This window comes from Pinus tabuliformis, chromosome 3_2, assembly GCF_031772625.1.
Source record: "Pinus tabuliformis cultivar Carrire ecotype Pingquan chromosome 3_2, CPIR1, whole genome shotgun sequence".
In the NCBI taxonomy this organism is placed as follows: Eukaryota; Viridiplantae; Streptophyta; class Pinopsida; order Pinales; family Pinaceae; genus Pinus; species Pinus tabuliformis.
This window is the reverse complement of record NC_142302.1, coordinates 638,421,439-638,442,090: the sequence shown is the minus strand read 5'-3', so window position 1 is coordinate 638,442,090 and position 20,652 is coordinate 638,421,439. Positions and strand designations below refer to the sequence as shown.

The 20,652-nt window shown below is 36.1% G+C and overlaps 1 protein-coding gene across 1 annotated transcript; it reads left to right on the top strand.

Annotated features, from left to right (window-relative positions):
- Window positions 1-18,672: 18,672 nt before the first annotated feature.
- LOC149182235 (uncharacterized) lies at window positions 18,673-19,413 on the top strand. Its single transcript, XM_089414498.1, has one exon. It carries the CDS (start codon window positions 18,673-18,675, stop codon window positions 19,411-19,413), a length of 741 nt encoding a protein of 246 aa, XP_089270624.1.
- The last annotated feature ends 1,239 nt before the right edge of the window (window positions 19,414-20,652 follow it).

Sequence of the window (20,652 nt, the reverse complement as noted above, 5' to 3'; positions counted from 1 at the left end):
TAGTATTTTTTGGTGTGATTTTTTCATTACTTTGTATGTCAAACATATCTCTATTATCTGATAGAGAAAATAGATAGACATTTGCTACTCATTATTTTTAGTGACGAGGAAATTCCTTTTGCCAAAGAAATGCACATCATGGGGAAACCCACTGAGCACTTTCCCTCTTCAAGAATGGTACTCAGTGTGCACTAGTTGGTTGTACTTTCGGTAACCTAACCTAGTAGGAACATCAAGGCAGATCCACAATATTGACAAATACAGCTTAGCTGGTCTTAACTCTGAAATCTCATGTTTGTAATTTGTAGCACTGAATGGTTTGAGCCAGCAAATTTGTAAATGTCTAATAGATGCTATTTGATGTATTTTTGATGCTGCATGCAGTTTGTATCTGTATGTTGTCACTTTTATGTCCACTATTTTGTGATCTATTCTTACATATGTTAAAAGTTTCTAGATGAAATTGGTATATGCATGTTTACACATATATTCCCTATTTTGTGAATTATTGGGATTAATACTAAACTGTGATTTTATTCTCTGGTGAGGGGAAATATAATGTAAATTTTAGCATTGAAAGTGAGCGAGATGAAAGTCTGGTGCAATTTTGTTTGATTGTTATACCATTATTAATAATGAGGATGTGCAACCACGTGGGTTCAAAAGAATTTGTAAAGGCATCTCTTGCTTCAATTTTATCTTTGAAAGTGAGGGAGATGAAAGTCTGGTGCAATTTTGTTTGATTTTTATCTCATTATTAATAATGAGGATGTGCAACCACGTGGGTTCAAAAGCATTTATAAAGGCATCTTTGGATTTTCTCCTAACATGTACTTGCTTACTAGACAGAATGGAAAGAAAAATTATCAGAGGTGGAACAACAATTGAAGAAAGCAAAGGCAGCTCAGAGACGCAAGATGCAAGTAGAGAAGGTTGCAAGTGAGATTCAAGTATGCATGGCTAGGTGGGATTACAATCATGGGAGTTTCTAGTGGGCTTATTTCTCATAGAAAATTTATATAAAAAAATTAATGTAACTAAGTGCAAGTAGAGAAGGCTGCCAATGAGATTCAGGTATGCATGGCTATGTGTGGGTGGGTGGGGTTACAATCGTGGGAGTTTCTAGTGGGCGTATTTCTCATAGAAAATTTATATAAAACATTTAATGTAATTAAGTGCTTATGTGGTTTTATATTATAGGCTGAGGCCATCAAGAAGATTTTAGGTCAGGACTCATTAAGGAAGAAGCGGGAAGATAAGCTACAAAAGCAAAGATATGAGATGGCACAGGTGATTTGATGTCCTGTGGCTTTGTGTAGGATAGTATTAACACTTGTTTATGAACAGGAGAATACTGCTAGTGCTATGATGATTGCATCAAACAGTGTGAGATGGGTAATGGGGCCTTCTGGCACAGTTGTTTCATTTTCTGAAAATATAGGGCTTCCGAGTATATTCAATTCTGGCCCATGCAGGTTTGATTTTAATTTTTAATTCCTTTGTATCACAAGTATTTCTAGTCTCCCATCAGTCTTGAATTATTATTAGTAATTGGCAGCAATCAATTCGCTTTTCATATTCTCAGAAGTAGCATCACATGGCTTTCACTTTGTTTCAAGTTACTTCCATAGTGGCTGATTTTTGTTCTGCTTCATGTACCTTTTCCTTCACAGAATCAAGCATTGCATCTCTATCATTTTCCAACTTGGTAATTTGAAATTTCTGACCTAGGTTGTGCTTGTACTTGTACTGTTGTAGTCAACTCACTTGATAAAGTGACAACCTTTCTTTGTAAAGCTTCTAAGCTTTCAGTTGACCTTGCAGCTCACTACTCAGGTGCTTCACACTTGAATTTTCTTCTTCTAATAAGGATTTCAAGGTGGAACTTTCTTTCTCTAAGCCAACAAGGATCCCATGGCTTCTTCATATGCAATATTTAATTTTTCTTTCAACTAGTTTGGCTTCCTCTTGCTTGGCAAAAAACTAGCTTCCTAGCAGATACCAAATCTTTATGTTTCGTTTCATTAATTTCTTGATGCAATTTGACCAGCTTCTCCTTTTTATCCTCTCTCTCCACAACAGCTGATGCAAGTCTCTCGATGATGACTCTTTTAGACGTTGTCCCTTTTGAGCACTTTCAAGCTCTCTCTAAAACTTTTTGATTTGAGCCTCTACCTGTAAGAGTGAATTTCTCATTTGGCCAGTCTTGGAGGAAAGCTCTGTAGACTCCTTTTCTCTTCCTTTAAGAGAAAATATCAGGCCTTATTCCAACACAATTTTCCTGGACCCACATGAACCCACCAAGTCCCACCTTTCCCGAGTTCATTAGTCCCTTTTCTTGACTGTAAATACTTATAATTTATTAGTTTATCCTTTGGAGAACAAATTCATTTGACAAAATGAAATGGTTCCAAATGCGAGAAAACAATTAGGAAATAAACTAATATTTAATTTCACTAAGGTCTTCCCTCAAAACCCGAAATGCATTCAAATCAAAGAGACTGAAAAATAGGACCTACATAGTAATGGAATTCCACTTCAATAGAGTGTTTTCTTAGGCTGGTGAATCTTACTTATACTTAAAATGGAAAATATCAAATGTTTTGTTAAAATATTCAAGTTTCTAAGGATTTTATATATAGTTTCTATAACATTTTGGCAATTATTTAAGAAATAGAAATTTATGCTAGAGAGTATGGGTGAACCATTTTTGTTAAAAAATGGATGCTTTGAAATCAATTTTTGGGAAGAAAATAAAATTAGCAAGAATCCTAAAATGTTCCATCTATTGTAGGAATGTGAATCTATATTTTTTACTATTCTTTAGATTTATAAAAAATGTTATTGGGAAAGTTGCATATGTAACATTTTCTATGCAAGAATTTTTTTTGGTTGAAAGTGGAAAAATTTACATTATATTTTTAATGGTTTCCTCTCTTGCAGGCCTGTGCTGATGAGGACAACACAACAAGACCATTGTTACTAGTGACATCATCAGTTGACAAGATGGTGTTGAAAAAAGCCAATCCATGTAGATACTGACCTAAAAGTTGTTGGTGTTGTTACTTGGGTTGGCCACTCATCACTTGAGATTCAAATGATGATATCTCAGCCACCTAAAGGTATTTATATCATAATAGCTTACTCTTTTGTGTTCCTATTGACACTAAATCTAAATCAAATCTATACTGAATCCATTTTGTAAAATCAGGTAGCATTCATTATGTATCATGGTGTCTAGGTTGCCTTATTGACCTAGATATTCACTTCTCTAGGAGTAATGATAGTCACATGTAAGTCAAAGATAATATGATGAGGATGTCTTAGAAAGGTGTTATAGCTATGAGCCATGTTGGGTTGTGTTATATTCTTTCCACGTAGTTAATAGCGGGTTTTGTGCATGATTTTCGCACATGTTTTTTGGACGCGATGGTTTTCGGTCCATGGTATTGGACGCGATGGTTTTCGGTCCATGGTATTGAATGCTTCAGCATGTATAAATATGTATTCTAACATTGAAAGGAACATAATGAAAAATCAAGCTCATAGTCCCAGTTTTGGGATACAGGGGAAAATCTTTGTGCATATGTGTTTTATGGGTTATGCTCTCGCATTGTTTATTTTATTTGTTTAAGAATTCATATGCATGTAATTTCTGTACAGGGTTAAAACCTACATTTGGTATCGGAGCTGTTTTGGCTTTAAGGGGACGCCTTTGTTGCTGAGGGGTTTCGCTCGGGCCTGTGGTAGACCCTGTTCAGTGGGAGATCTGTGAGATCGATTCTGGTGGTGAAAGAAGATGGCGAGCAGTGGAAAGATAGAGATTGAGAAGTTCAATGGTCAGAATTTTGAGTTGTGGAAACTCAAGATGGAGGATCTGTTGGTGGATAAAGATCAGTGGATTGCGGTAGATCCTGGTACTAAACCATCGGGAGTGAGCGATGAAGAATGGAAGAAGTTGGATCGGAAGGCAAAGAGCACAATACGATTGTGTGTCTCGGATTCAGTATTGCTGAATCTATCAGGGGAAGCTACGGCAAAGGCTTTGTGGGTCAAGTTAGGGACTTTGTACCAATCTAAGTCTCTGGTGAATAAACTGTTCCTGCGGAAAAAGCTGTATAACCTGAGGATGAAAGATGTAGACTCGGTGACAGAGCATCTGAATGCGTTTAATACTGTGTTAAGTCAGTTATTATCTGTTGATATTAGAATTTCAGATGAAGATAAGTGCATCAGTCTGTTGTGTTCTCTACCAGATTCGTGGGATAGTCTGGTTATTGCAATAAGTAGCAATGCAACTGCTTTGCAGTTTGATGAAATAGTCTCAGCCTTGCTGATGGAGGAGATGAGACAGAAAAATATGGACAGCGAGAATGGTGATGCCTTGTCTGTACGAGGACGGTCCCAGAACAGAAACAAAAATAAGTCATCGAGTGGGAGATCTAAATCTCCATGAAAACCTACAAAGGTGGTGTGCTGGAAATGTGGAAAGGAAGGGCACTTCAGAAGGGATTGTAAATCTAAAGCTCCCGATAAAGGAAAGGGATCTGATGATGCTCCTTCTGCAGAGGCGAAAACCACCTCAGATGAAGGTGGGGATTTGTACTTGGCTTCTTCAAGTACACATGTAGATCATGAGGCATGGTTGATTGACTCAGGTGCATCCTTTCACTTCACTCCCCATAGAGAGTGGTTCTGCGAGTATGAGAAATACGATGGTGGTGATGTCTTCTTAGGAGATGATAGGAAGGCTAGAATCATTGGTCAGGGAAAAGTAAAGTTGAAGTTGCAAGGTGGAAGGGTTAGAACACTTCCGGGTGTTCTACATATTCCTGCATTGGCCAGAAATCTGATTTCTGTAAGCAAGTTGGATGATGCAGGTGTAAAGACGGTGTTCGAGAAAGATACCTGCAATATGGTTCGAGGAGCACTGATATTAATGCGGGGAGTTCAGATTGGTACTCTGTACAAGCTACAAGGTAGCACTGTTGTTGATGGGTGCAATAGTTCTATGGTTCCTGAAAATGGAGTAGAGAATCTAGTGGTCTCTGGAGAGAAGACCATGTTGTGGCATCAAAGGCTTGGACATATTGGAGAGAAGGGCCTTCGAATACTTCATGGTAAAGGTATGGTAGAAGGTATGAATAATAGCTCTCTGGATTTTGATTTCTGTGAAAATTGTGTATATGGGAAGCAGAATCGGGTGAGTTTCCCCTCTGGTGGTAAGAGGACGAAATAGATATTAGAGCTTGTGCACAGTGATGTGTTTGGACCTGTGAAGGTTCCATCACTGGGTAAGTCTGTGTACTATGTATCATTCATAGATGACTTCTCAAGGGATACATGGATATATTTTCTTAAGAAGAAATCTGAAGTCTTTGACAGGTTTAAAGAATTTAAGGCTCTGGTGGAAAATCAGACAGAGAAGAAGATAAAGGTGCTGAGGACAGATAATGGTGGAGAATTTTGTAGCAAGGAATTTGAAGAATTTTGTAAGAAGTGTGGTATAGCACGGCAGAAGACTACTCCATATACACCTCAGCAAAATGGAGTAGCAGAAAGAATGAACAAGACATTGATGGAAAGGGCAAGAAGCATGCTCAGTGATGCCGGGTTAGGACAGGAATTCTGGGCAGAGGCGGTGGATACTGCATGTTACCTGATCAATAGATCACCTTCATTAGCGTTGGAGGATAAGACTCCACAAGAAGTATGGACTGGTAAGAAACCCTCTCTTTCACATCTAAGGGTATTTGGATGTGATGCATATGTACATGTTCTAAAGGAGAAACGAACCAAGTTGGATAGTAAATCTAAAAAGTGCATCTTTATTGGGTATAAGGATGGTTTAAAGGGTTATAAGCTTTGGAACCCAGTCACACGGAAGGTTGTGTACAACCGAGATGTGTTGCTCAGAGAGGTAAAAGATGTTATTCAACATGAAGTCCAACCAAAGGAACCTGAGAAGATAGAGTTTGAGCCAAAGGAGGAAGAATCAAACTCTACAGCAGAGGAGGAATCAGAAGATGAAGAGCCACAAGCTCCGGCTGTGAGAAGATCAGTTCGAGAAAGAAGGCAGCCAGAAAGGTATAGTCCATCTGCTTTCAGTTCAAATTTTTCTTTGTCTGTTACTGATAATGATCCTAGAACTGTGAAGGAAGCAGTGGATTTAGAGGATGGAAAACTCTGGAAAGAGGCCATGGTCAATGAAATGGCATCTTTGCACAAAAATGAGGCTTGTGATCTGGTGAAGTTTCCGGCTGGAAGGAAACCCATTGGCATCAAATGGGTGTTCAAGAAGAATACAAATGCAGAAGGAAAGGTGGAGAAATACAAAGCTCGGTTGGTAGCAAAAGGTTATTCCCAGGTGCTGGGAATTGATTTTGGTGATATTTTTTCTCCTGTTGCCAAGGTAACTTCTATTAGATTACTTTTATCTGTTGCTACTGCTTTTGATTTTGAGGTAGAACAGATGGATGTGAAGACAAAATTTCTTCACGGGGATTTGGAAGAGGAAATCTACATGAAGCAACCTAAAGGCTCTGCGGTGAAGGGTAAGAAAGAACTGGTATGCAAGTTAAAGAAGTCTCTGTATGGGTTAAAACAGTCACCAAGGATGTGGTATCAGAAATTTGATACATTTATATCGGGACTTGGCTTCACCAGAAGCAAAGCAGATCATTGTGTGTATTTTAAATTAATTAGTGACCGTATTATTTATCTGGTCTTGTATGTGGATGATATGTTGCTGGTTGGAAATGACAAAGAAATTATCCAGGATTTGAAGACCCAATTGTCCTCCAAATTCGACATGAAAGATCTTGGTGCTGCAAACTATATTTTGGGCATGGAAATTAAAAGAGATCGGTCAAAGAGGAAGCTCTGGTTAAACCAGAGGAAGTATGTCGAGACAATACTCCTATTCCTGTAGGTGTGAGGTTATCTGCTGAACAGTGTCCCAAGACACAAGAAGAGGAAGAGGACATGTCCCGTGTTCCATATGCAAGTGCAGTGGGTAGCCTGATGTATGCAATGGTCTATACTAGACCAGACATTGCACATGCAGTGGGAGTATTGAGTAGGTTTATGTCAAAACCTGGGAAGGAGCACTGGACAACAGTGAAGCGGGTTTTCAGGTATTTGCGTGGCACTAGTGATTATGGTTTGTGCTACCAAGGAAGACCAGGATTGGACATAGTGTTGGATATTCATGGCTTTGTTGATGCAGACTGGGCTGGAGATCTGGATCAGAGAAGATCTACAAGTGGGTATGTGTTTAACCTATTTGGAGGTGCAGTCAGTTGGATGAGTAAGAAACAATCTGTAGTGGCACTATCAACTACAGAGGCAGAATACATGGCAGCCACTCATGCAAGCAAGCAAGCAGTTTGGTTGTAGAGATTGTGTTCAAGTATGGGGTTAGTACAGGGAGCTATAAGAATAGACTGTGACAGCCAAAGTGCAATTTTCTTGGCAAAGAACCCTGCTTATCATTCAAAGACAAAGCACATTGATGTTCAATATCACTTTGTGAGGGATATTATAGAAGACAAAAAGGTGTTGCTGGTAAAGGTGGACACTTTGAAGAATACTACAGATGCATTGACAAAATCTGTGAGCTCTGAGAAGTTCTCTTGGTGTATAGAAGCAATGGGAATCTCAGGGCTGAAAAATGACGAAGCTCTCCTGTGGCCCCCTGTGGAAAGAAAACAACAAGTGGGATATTGTTGGGTTGTGTTATATTCTTTCCACGTAGTTAATAGGGGGTTTTGTGCATGATTTTCACACATGTTTTTTGGACACAATGGTTTTCAGTCCATGGTATTGAACGCAATGGTTTTCGGTCCATGGTATTGGATGCTTCGGCATGTATAAATATGTATTCTAACATTGAAAGGAACATAATGAAAAATCAAGCTGGTAGTCTCGGTTTTGGGATCTAGGGGAAAATCTCTGTGCATATGTGTTTTATGGGTTATGCTCTTGCATAGCTTATTTTCTTTGTTTAAGAATTCATATGCAGGTAATTTATGTACAGGGTTAAAACCTACAAGCCAAATAAGAGATAATAACACTTTTTACACAGCTAAAAACAAATAAAATTTGGTGCAGATTGACCACTTTCGAAGGTAAATTGTATCTATGGAGAGGAGATGCTTTACAAATCTCTCCTAACTATTAGTAATTTCCAAATTTGTTTACTTCTCCAGGTATTGTTAATAAATAATGAAGGACAATGAAAAGTTGACAGCCATGAAAATGGAGCTATAAATTGGATCTAATTGAATTCCTATTCCAACTCAAACAAGGAAATCTAGTGAATGAACCCTTGACCAAGAATTAGAGTTAGATTTGTGCTATAATTGAGTTCATAATTTGTTCTCTCGTTGGATGGTGCAAGTCTGGGAAAGGTAGAGTCAAACAACTGTTGCAGAATCAAGCTTGCAGTGTCAGAGTGCTACAGCTACAGAAGCTGCACCTACACACAAAGTTAGTGAAAGTTGTGGAAAAGCTGTCAAAACCATTAAAGCATTGTAGGAAAACAGAAAACAAGATACGAGAATGAATAAAAATCATACTTCATCCAAAAAACAGTGCTAAATATACATGTTACATCTTGGAATAGAGGTCTTAATATCCCTCATACATATACAATGCAACCCATGATTTCTTTGGTTGAAATTTGGTCCTGAACTCCTTGATGTCACACTGGACACAGATCACACAGCTTATCGTTTTGCAAGTCTCAGGAGTTGAACTCTCTTTCTGAACAAGGATTTTTTGGGGCTCCATTTTAGAAATTAATAGAATTTATATGCTCTTGATTTTGTAGGTCAAACATGCTGCTCTTTCACTACCAGAGAGGTTTGGTGAGCCTGAGTGCGCTGTAACATACTTTGAATTTTTCATTATGAATGTCAAATTAGAATAGCTATTTGCACATTTTCTTTTTACATTTGAAGTTTCTATAATCTCTCATAAACTAAGTTTACAAAGTTTGCATTTACGGTTTTATATATTCTCTGATATCGGGCATAATTGCTTTCAATTTCTCAAATACAGATTAAAAGCTTTCTAACTTTTTTTCTTGTATGTCCATTAGTGGAAACCCTCCTATATTGACAACAACTCTTGCAAGTACCCATTTATTTACAAATGCTAGTCTTATGAATATAGATTAAAAGGAAGCATGGGCTTGCAACACCCAAACACCAAAAACCCGTGCACCTTTATTGGGTCATACTTGTATGCGAAGTATTACAGTTTTGTTTTTAATAAATCATTTTACATACTCTTGTTGTTTTTTTGCGCAGTTATAATCCTACTCCTTGTCTTAAAAGTTACCCTAATATTGAGCTCATATTAGCCATGGATTTTCTTCTCCATGCTTCATATCATATTATTGATTAAATGAACCCTTACGTGCCCCCACACATGGCTCACATGGTAAATAAGGGGATTTGAACCTTGAACATCAAATTTTCACTATGACTTCATATCACAGCAATCACCAATCGAGCTATACCCTTGGTGGTGAAGATTCCAATTTTTCACTAGGTCAACATAAATAAATTTACCAAGAGAATCTCCAATTCACTCCTTTACTTCATCTTCCCAAAGATGTAAGAAGAGGATTGGTAATATACCCATTTTAGGGTTGATCTTAGAGATTATGTGTTCAGATTGAAATTAAGAGTCCATGACTTTAAAAAAATGAACCCTACTGAAATTCAATATCCCTTCTCCAGTTTACAACTTTACACTACCTGTCTTCAGGCTTATCAAAAATATCTACAAAGAAACCTGTGGCATAAAATCTTAACATTACCTCAATTCTCCACTATCCATTCCATCAAGTCATCACTACTTGGCCACAAACTATTGAACATACAAACTAAACCTCTATGGAAGTTGTGGATATTTGATCAATCTTCTCTGAAGACACCTTTAAAGTTGGGGTACTATCGAGGCTCCTCACAATGAAACTGCTAGCATTGTCTAGCTTTTGGGGGCTAAAGGGACCTTAGATTGCTTGATCACCTCTTGGAAAGACCAAGGATTCATTAAAACCCCATCAGAGTTGAATGCTTCTTGTTCAAGTTGCTAGGAGTGGCCCTAACCAAGATACTACTGTTACATCCCTCGCTGTCTTTTGTGGCTTTGAAGCCACTAAGGCTAACTGGATGATGGTTTTTCTTGGGAGTTGGACAAACCAGAGATCATATGACTTAAAGTTGCATGTGGAGAAATTGAGTGAGGAGCAGAATCTGGATCCTTCTCTATCTGTTGTCCACAACTGCCAAAGGAGTTTACTTGTGCTTGGGAGCCCCTCGTGCTGAGACAATAGAGGCTACTTTTTTAGCCGTCCAACTACATTTCTTATTTCTTTAAATGATGGCCATGATTAATTACTGTGCAAAAATGGATTGTTTTTCCCACTATGATTTCGAATGCCACAGTCTTATCCAATATTTTATAGGTTGTTCATTGGATCTGGTTTTTCATCATTCATAGATTAAGATTGTTCTAGTCAGATTTATTATTTCTAATATGTTACAATTTTAAAACCCATCATAATTAACATCTCTACCTCCTGAGGATGAGCCACACTTGATGGCTCAAAATTTTGACCATAAAAAGTTCAATGTGAGTAATCTAGAAATGCTAGAACAGAATCTCTCAAATATCAAATTCGTACCAAAACTTTGATGTTTTATGGGAATCAACCTCTCCCCTATTTCTGGTCTCTATCAAAATGATTTCATAGATATTTTCAAGCTATAACAAAATCAGTTTGCAAGGTCAGCAAATAGGTTTTCACCCCTGATCAATTCTAAGTTTCATAACATGGGTTACAGTTCTATAGGCAAAGCCTTCTCTCAAAACTCACAGAGCATTCAAACAACAGTTTCTTGAGTACTTCTACCCCTCTAACAATGGTGCTGGTACTTTTTGTACTTGCATCCTCATGACCTCCTCCTTTGCAAAATAAATTTGTTGTACCCCTGTACCCATAGTTCAAAATATCTTAATCCTTATTTTACTGTACCCACACCTTACCGTACCCATGCATCATAGGTTGAAACATAAAAGCTTATCCATAAATTACTTATTTGCTCAAGAACAGAGTTTTAAAAGTGAAACAGAAATATATATAGGATAATTGAATTCTTCTTCATTGAAGTTCACTTTCAATGGATAAATAATTTCATTAAATTTGCTTATCCATTGAAATAGAAATAGGATAATTAAATTTTCTTATCCATTGAAATCTGTTTACATGTAATAGTTTGAGTCATTTGACAAATTTTAGTTACTTAGAAGCTTATTTGAAGGGACTAAGATTTCTACTGCCTTTCGAAGTTCATTGAAATACCTTATCTATTGTATCCTTAGTTCTTAGTTCTTTTACTACCCAAAAATATCAGGTGAGTTGAAATAGAAACATGAAGCATGTACCCTTGCAGTGTTAAACCTCTGCAACTTGACGTGGATGAAAAATAGCTCAGACATGCCATTAAATATCAATATTATAAAATATTTCTCACTATTATACAGGTGAAGATGTAAATCCTAGGGAATAGGAGTGGCAGGCAAATCTTGGGGTTCAGAGTGCTACACTTAATCCTAACCAAGAACCCTGCCAATGTGTCAATCTGGGAACATACAGTTTCAACACATTTCTCAACTCCCAAGTCTTTGATATAATGGTTGGTATTACGTGTATGTATTGTTTTTGTTTATGTTTTCATAAAGAAAGGAAAAGTTGTTTATCTACTTCGAATTGCTGCTACCATTATTCAAACTTTCCATGTACATATCATTCATCATCTAACTGCTGAAAATAAGAAAATCAAAATGGCCCACATGCTGAGATAATTGAAAATAAAATATTAAAAAATGAAGCAAACCTAAAAATATACTGCGAGAGGGAGTGGGTGGATTGTCTTGTGTCACAATGGGGGCCACTCCAATTAAAAATCCAAGCAGATGTACTCATGCCAAGACAACTGTTCCACACACATGTTTTAGGCAGCAAGAAACTATTCTTAGATGCCTTCCAAGGTGGAAGGGGAGAGTTTTAAACTTAGATAGTAAAAAATTACAGAGTCACGTTGTTACTTCATATCCTTTGGGTTGATGCCCTTTCAATAAGCCTAACTAACAGTAACAATGACTCTAAGTCAAATAACCAATAATTAACTCCACCTTTAATTTTGGAAAAAGTGAAGTTGAGAGTATATAAACCATGCAAAGGCCTAAATAATTAATCAGTTAGGGTGAATATATTGCTCAAATACATGCTATAGTGGCATAAACTCCCTTTAGTACATTGAAATAGAGTTGAGAACCTACATGAAGATGTGGAAAGTGTAATATTCTAAGGGAATTTTCTTGCCCTAGGGTTTCTATGCTGGCTGGGGTTCCCAAAATATCAAAATTTTATACAACAACAGTGCACATTTATTCATTCATTCAACAATAGGTATACAACTTGATTGCTCTATCATGTACTTTATGGTGAGAATTTTGTGTATTGTATTCTGCGAGTCAAACTATTTTTCCAATTTGCATACAAGGAATTAACTTTTTTCAACTCTATATCCAAATTTCCACGGGAGGATGGTTTATCTTTAGATGGTGACAAATGGAATTGTGTGGTTGGAATTATGGTTTTAGCTACTTTTGTGAAGTTGTTCCTCGCAATGTATTGTTGAATTTTTACTAATGAGATTGTCAAGGCATATCTTGAATATCATTTCTTTGATGTGATCACCAACACAATTGGTCTAATTGTTGCTATTCTTTCAAGTACTTTGTACTGGTGGATAGATGTTGCTCGAGCAATTGCGGTAAGGAGTTCTTTGACCTTTTTCTTTAAAGTTCATAGTTTGCAACTTTTCACACGTATTTTTTAATTTTTTTGTTGAATGTGCACCATGTTTTCTTGGCACTGGCTACTGAAGAGTAGTTTGTCTTCTATTATGTCATCCTCTCCTATTTATAATGAATGTTCACTTGTTTAATTAGAAACATGCTATTGTTTTCTTCATTATCATGATATATCTTTTCATTTAGTAGAAACATAAATGAAATTTTTAGCATATGTTCTCGGTCATCAGTACTCTACATTCTCATAAATAATTGCTTGTGTGGAACTCCCAAGCCATAGAGGGCCCAAAATCATTGTGGAGATAGGATGGAGCCATGAACCTATCTAGCTTAAATTCAAAGGAAAAACATATTCCAAGTCTATTAACTTTTAAGTAGGGAGAATTGATTGCAAAGGTGCAAGATAATATATCTGTTGCATTTCATTTCTTTTGCTTTAATAACGACTCAATCACAAATTATGGATTCACAAATCATAATTCTTTTTGTTTTACGTTTGGAAATCAAGACATTTTGTTATAGAATTTTATATGGGTGCATATACGCAATAATAGAAACATACATGTGTGGAGAAGAACATGAAGAAAAAGAAGTCTTAACATGGAATGAAATCTCAACACATGGATTGTAGCAAGATAGCATGTATACATAAACATTCAACTCTAAGATTTTGAAATTTTTTGCTAGAGATATAATCCGCCTCTCTTTGCACGTTTTGGGGCAATTACTATTTTTGGTAAGTTAAAAATATGGTCTTCATGATTATAGTTTTTATAAAGATTATAGATCATGTGTCAGAACCTTTTTGTATTTTGTATTCTTTTTTTAAATCAATGGCTATAAATTTAGTTTTCAAGATTGCCATAACTCTTCACGTAATTCTTTAAAGTGTGCTAGCTCAATGGAAGAGCATCTGCTTGGTGGTTTGATTCCACTGTGCACTAACATGAATTAATCAACGATTTTATAGTTTATTTTTAGTTAAATGTTTTTTATATCAATTTATTTCAATGGTGAGATATTTCTGGATTCATTGTTCTAAATTGTCTCTAGAGAGACAAAAGTGATCTTTAATACAAAAATTATTATGTATAGAGAGTCAATGGCTAGTATTAAAGACATAGTGTCTCTAATATGAGTGTTGTTCTCCTAAGAAACAATAATGCTTGTGTTATATATTGTTTTTATGGAGAAAATTTTTTAGACAATATTTTTTAAGACAATAATCTTTAAGACAATAATTTTTGAGACACCTGCTTAAAGAAAATATCTAAGACAATACACAAGTTTTTTTTTGTATTAAATTAAGACAATCTACCCAAAAATTGTCTCAAATATTGTCTTAAAACCCCCCTTTATGTAGTAGTGAGGCTAGGACTTTCATATAGTAGAGGAGTGCAATAAATTTTCTATATTTGAATTAGTTCGTTATATATGCAAATGATAATGACGAATATCTGAGAGGATCGATTCTCGTTGTTATGAGAGCCCTAGAAGCGGAAGCTGAGGCAAATGGAGGTATTATTCCTCCTGCTATGCAAAGCTCAACGGCGGCTACAACAACCCTAACGAGCAGAATTGAAGATGACAACTTCGTGTTGTTGGGAATTTATGATAATTCCAAACAAAACTAAACAAAATAGAACAATACCTGTTTTAACACAGCGAAAATAAAAATCATTTGTGGAATACGGTGTTTCAGCAACACAGTTTGGTCAGTTGTTGTTTGCAATGTATTAGCAATGGTGTTTCAGCAATGCTGAAACTCATGTATTAGCAACACTCTATTTTGACGTCAAGACTATTTTCTGCTTACGGTGTAACAGCAACGTGCAACTATTTTCTGCTTACGGTGTAACTGTAACGTGCAAATAAAACTTCTATTTATAAACAGTAAACCAACTGATACAAATTCGTCTTCCTCACATAGAGGGATTTTCACAATTTCTATTACAAAACATCTTCCTCTTAACAGAGGGATTCACTAGTCTATGCTGAAAAGCATCTTCCTCTTGAAAGAGGGATTCACCAGTCTATGCTGAAAAGCATCTTCCTCTTAACAGAGGGATTCACCAGTCTATGTTGAAAAGCATCTTCCTCTTGGCAGATGGATTCACCAGTCTATGCTGAAAAACATCTTCCTCTTGACAAAGGGATTCAACAGGAACTCTTCAGTTCCACAAACTAATTTTTCGTTATCTGAAAATTATAGTTTCAGCACTGTTGTGCATTACAAAAAAGACTCTCTATCATTCTTCGAACTTAGAACAGAACTGTTGTTCATTACATTTATATGTTAAAACACATTTGAATTTAAACAATAAGATAATAAAAATATCTTCTAAAGCTTATCTGCATATTGAATGCAGCAAGCAGTGATGCCTTTTGAAGAAATGAAGTTGGTTGTTGGAGGGGAATTTAATGCTGAAAATTTAATGCACATTAATGTGGAAAATATCATGCACGACTTTGAGGCATCCAACAGTCTGGAATATCTACAGCAAATCAGATTTCTGTCGAGCTGTTTATGTTGCAGTTGGAATTAAATTCCAACACTCCCCCTTAATTTCAACTGCTGGGTTTTTCTGCATACCCAGGCATTTCCTGAAATGATCAAAACTTTCTTTCCCAATGGTTTTGTCAAGATATCATCGAACTGATCCTCTCTTCTGCAGTGCTGCAAAACAATCTCACCATTGTTAACCAATTCACGTATGAAGTGAAATTTGGTGTCTATGTGCTTTGTCCTTTTATGAAAAACAGAGTTTTTAGACAATGCTATTGCCGAGCTATTGTCATAGTAAATGGTTGTGCCCTTTTCTTGTCTAAGAACTCTTCTCAGCCACACTGCTTGGCATGTTGCTGCTATTGCTGCCACATACTCTACCTCTGATGTTGACAAAGACACAACTGGTTGCTTCTTGGAAGCCCATGAGATGACTCCCGAACCCATATGAAACACATACCCCGATGTTCTTTTCCTATCATCAACACTTCCAACCCAATCATTGTCAGTGTAACCTGTCAACATGAAACTTTCAGAAGAGGAGTATAAAATACCAAACCCCTTCGTTCCATTCACATACCTTAGAATCCTCTTGGCTGCCTACCAATGAGTCTCTTTCAGTCTTTCCATAAATCTAGAGATTAAACTCACAGCATGCATAATGTCTGGCCTAGTTGAAGTCAAGTACATAAGGCTGCCAACTATGCTCTTGTCCAATTTTGGATCAAAATCCTTGCTGCTATCTTCTTTGGTCAATTTCAACCCCATTACAGTTGGAGTCACAGTTGCCTTGTTGTTCTGCATGTTAAATCTCTTCAACACTGCTTCTACATATTTAAATTGAGAAATGAAAACACCATTTTCACTTTGGTCTACTTCAATTCCAAGAAAATATCTTAAGAAGCCCAAGTCAGTCATGTTTCAAATTCACTTTTCATGACTGCTTTAAAATCAACAATGAGATAAGGCTCATTGCTGGTAAAAATCAAATCATCTACATATAAAACAACAATAGGAATCTTACCGTCATTCTCCTTTATGTAGAGTGTGGGTTCACCATCACACTTATCAAACCCATTCTCAATTAGATAAGCATCTATTCTGCTATACCATGCTCTTGGAGCTTGCTTCAACCCATAAAGAGCCTTCTTCACTTTGCAGACTTTATGCTCTTGGCCTTCAACTTCATAGCCTAGACGTTGTTCAACATAAACCTCTTCTTTTAACACTCTATTCAGGAATGCAGATTTAACATCCATCTGATAAATCTTCCATTTGTGTTGTGCTGCAATAGACAACATTGTTCTGATTGTTTCCATTCTTGCTACTGGTGCAAAGGTTTCATCATATTCTTTGCCTTGTTGCTGCTTGTAGCCTTTCACAACAAGTCTTGCTTTGTGCCTGTCAATCTTGCCTTCAGCATTACTTTTGGTCTTATAGACCCACTTAACTCCAATGGCATCTTTGCCTTTAGGGAAGTCCACTAACTCCCATGTTTTACTCTTTTCAATTGCACCAATTTCTTCATTCATTGCTTCAATCCATTTATCTTCATTTACAGCCTCTTCAAAATGAACTAGTTCATTAACATGACAATACAAAGCGAATAATGAATTCAGACTGGTATTGTTACTTACCTCTCCTTGTTCATAAATCTCATTCAGATTTCTGAATCTTGGAAGATTCTTGGTGTGCTTGGAGTTCCATCCGAACTTGAGGGTATTTCTGATCCCTGTGGTGTGCTTGGAGAAGCACTTCCTTGACTTTTCAAAGCTGTTCGAATTCCAGCTTGTGGTGTGGTTTGATGTACGTTTTGTGGTGGAGGAGGAGCCACCAAGGAAGGGTTATTTGTTGCTGTCCCTTCCTCTTCTTCTTTGTGAGACACAATTGTCTTCACATTCATTGTCTTTTCTAAGCTTTTATCACAAGCTTCCTCCTCAATGAACTGATGTTTTACTGTCTTCACTTTCTCCATGCCTTGATAGGCTGTCTTGAGAGTTTTCCATGCTTCTCTAGATGTCTTGGCTGCTGTTATCCTTGGAAGCCCACTCTCATCCACTGCTCGATACAAGAAGTAGAGGGCCTTAGCATCCTCCTTCTTATATTTCTTCAACAGTTGTTTCTCTACTTGAGTTAAGCTATTAAACTCATTTTCATTTGCTGGTTTTTCAAAACCATGTTCAACAAATTCCCATAAATCTTCTGAGAAAAGCAAATCTCTCATAACTATTGCCCAATAGTCCTAATTTTTCCCATTAAGTAGTGGGAGCTGAGTATTAAGAATACCCATGCTAGTGCTAGTGCTGGCCATTCTTGCACTTTTCAAAAATACTTGACTATGTATTAAAATAACTGACTGTCTTCAATAGTAACACAGAAAACTAGCTTGAGAAATACCTTGGATTTTTCTTGACTGAGTCTTCACTCTCCTGGAGAAGCTGTTGCAGCAAGAAGCCTTCCTTCAGCTTCTTTGATGTCTTCAAAGAGCCTGGACGGGTTGTGATACCATGTTGGGAATTTCTGATAATTCCAACAAAACTGAACAAAACATAACAATACTCTATTTTAAGGCAATGAAAATAAAAATCGTTTGCGGAATATGGTGTTTCAGCAACGCTGAAACTCGTGTATTAGCAACACTCTGTTTTGACGTCAAGACTATTTTCTGGTTACGGTGTAAAAGCAACGTGCAACTATTTTCTGCTTACTGTGTAACAACAATGTGCAAATAAAACTTCTATTTATAAACAGTAAACCAACTGATACAAATTCGTCTTCCTCGCATAGAGGGATTTTCACAATTGCTATTACAAAACATCTTCCTCTTAACGGAGGGATTCACCAGTCTATGCTGAAAAGCATCTTCCTCTTGACAGAGGGATTCACCAGTCTTGAAAAGCATCTTCCTCCTGACAGCGGGATTCACCAGTCTATGCTGAAAAGCATCTTCCTCTTGATAGAGGGATTCAACAAGAACTCTTCAGTTCCACAAACTGATTTTTCCCTATCTGAAAATTACAGTTTCAGCACTGCTGTGCGTTACAAAAAAGACTCTCTATCATTCTTCTAACTTAAAATAGAACTGTTGTTCATTACATTTATATGTTAAATCATATCTGACTTTAAACAATAAGATAATAAAAATATCTTCTAAATCTTATCTTCTTATTGAATGCAGTAAGCGATGATACCTTTTGAAGAAATGAAGTCGGCTGTTGCAGGGGAATTTAATGCTGAAAATTTAATGCACATTAATGTGGAAAATATCAAGCATGACTTTGAGGCACCCAACAGTCTGGAATATCTACAACAAATCAGATTTTTGTCCAACTGTTTATGTTGCAGTTGGAATTGAATTCCAACACATGTCTGTTGTGAGGTTTAATAAGTTTTCTATATATTTCCCACACGATCCTTGGGAATTGAACGATCAACTGCGTGGACAGATGATTCATCCCAGAACCAGTATTCAGATCGAGGGTTTATCAGAGAATATTGATATCCGCGACTTAGATGGTGAATGGCGCGGAGATAACGTTCGTCGTGTTAGAGTCGATGATCGGGAATATGACGATGGCGATGACTATTTAACAACATTGACATTTCGAGAGAATATTATTGTTTTTCGAGACATACAGTATCATGGCCAACCCAACCAACCAGACGATGGTTCCAGTGGAGGTCAAATTATATGGAACTCCAGATTCACATGGCGTGAGATCAAACAACATCTGGAGGGCAATAGTTATAACTTCGATTTCAGAGATGAAATTATCATGATTGTTCCTGATAGTCTTCGTGTAGCAGTGGATAAGTTGCCATTAGCCATGATTAGCGAAGAAAGTGAAAGCAGCTATAGAGTGGTGTGCGCAATTTGTCACGAGCCGTTTTCCCGTGAAGATCCTGCAAAACAATTGCCATGCAAACACCACTATCATTCCAAGTGCATTCTCCTGTGGATTCGTGAGAAAAAATCATGTCCACTTTGCAGATCTGTTATCCGTGTTGGGTAGCTTAAACTATGTGGATTAGGTTTTATTTTTTCTGTAATTTTCCTTTTTCCTTTAACGCATTATCATAACTTATGGTATGGTATGTTCTAAATTTTACTGATTTATTTCATTGTATTATTTTATTAAATTTATTAATTATTAATTAAAAGAAAAATCTCTCATGAAAATGTTGTTAGAATGTAATGTTGATAAACTATGATATTGTAATAAATTTTATTTACAAATAAATAATATTTATATTAAGATGAATAAGAATTTTGATATTTATTATATATAAATGTTTGATTATAAGAGTTTATATGACAACTTGTGATATATGTGTCTATTTTGGAAGAATGTTTCTAAAATATTATTCAATTATCAATAATTATTAGTAAATGGTAGAAATTTCTACATAATATTTTAATGATAAAATAATTTAAATGTTAAAATTTATTTTAAAACTTATTAAGATGCTTTTAATTGAATTGATTAAATAAAAAGAATGTTATATAAATATCATTTATAATAATCAAAATTTAAAATAGTTGATTATTTAAAAAAAATTGAAGCAGAATTCGATAGTTAAAATTTGAAGGAAATATCTATTGTTCTGTGTTAAAAAAGAAGTCGTAAGTAAACTAATTAAGCGAAGGAATTTATAATTATAAGCATGATGGTATAAATATATACCCTATTTATAGCTTTTGAATCAGTAGACATGGCTTACTAATAGCTTAGCCTGAGAATAGAAGATAAAAATACAAGAGTTACGAAGGAAGAAGAAAAATGAAATGCAAGAATGTGATTACCAGAGTAAGTGTTAGTTTTAAGGCATTCATATTGAACCTATAGTAAACTTGCTAAGATCTGAAACTCAAGTGCAAGCTATGAATACCAATATCCGTGGAATTTACTTAAAATAGTTGATTATTTAAAAAAATAGAGATAGTGTTGGGTTGTTACAGATCAATTCTACAAAATTTGGAGGAAATGTTTAATATTTTGTATTCGGAAAGAAGTCGTACGTAAATTTATTAAGAGAAAGAGTTCATAATTAGAAATGTAATTCTATAAGTAGATACCATGTTCATAGCTTTTGAATCAATTGACATGGCTTCCCAACAGCTTAGCCTTAGAATAAAAGATAAAAATACAAGACCCCAATCTGATGACCCCTATGAATGTTACCATATTTGGTTTTCTCTAGTGGGATTCCCACCTCTGAAATCTCTGATACATATTTTTGGCCATAACACT

Coding starts and splice junctions, on each gene's coding strand:
- LOC149182235 (XM_089414498.1), top strand. CDS start 18,673: ATGACTTTGAGGCACCCAACAGTCTGGAATATCTACAACAAATCAGAT.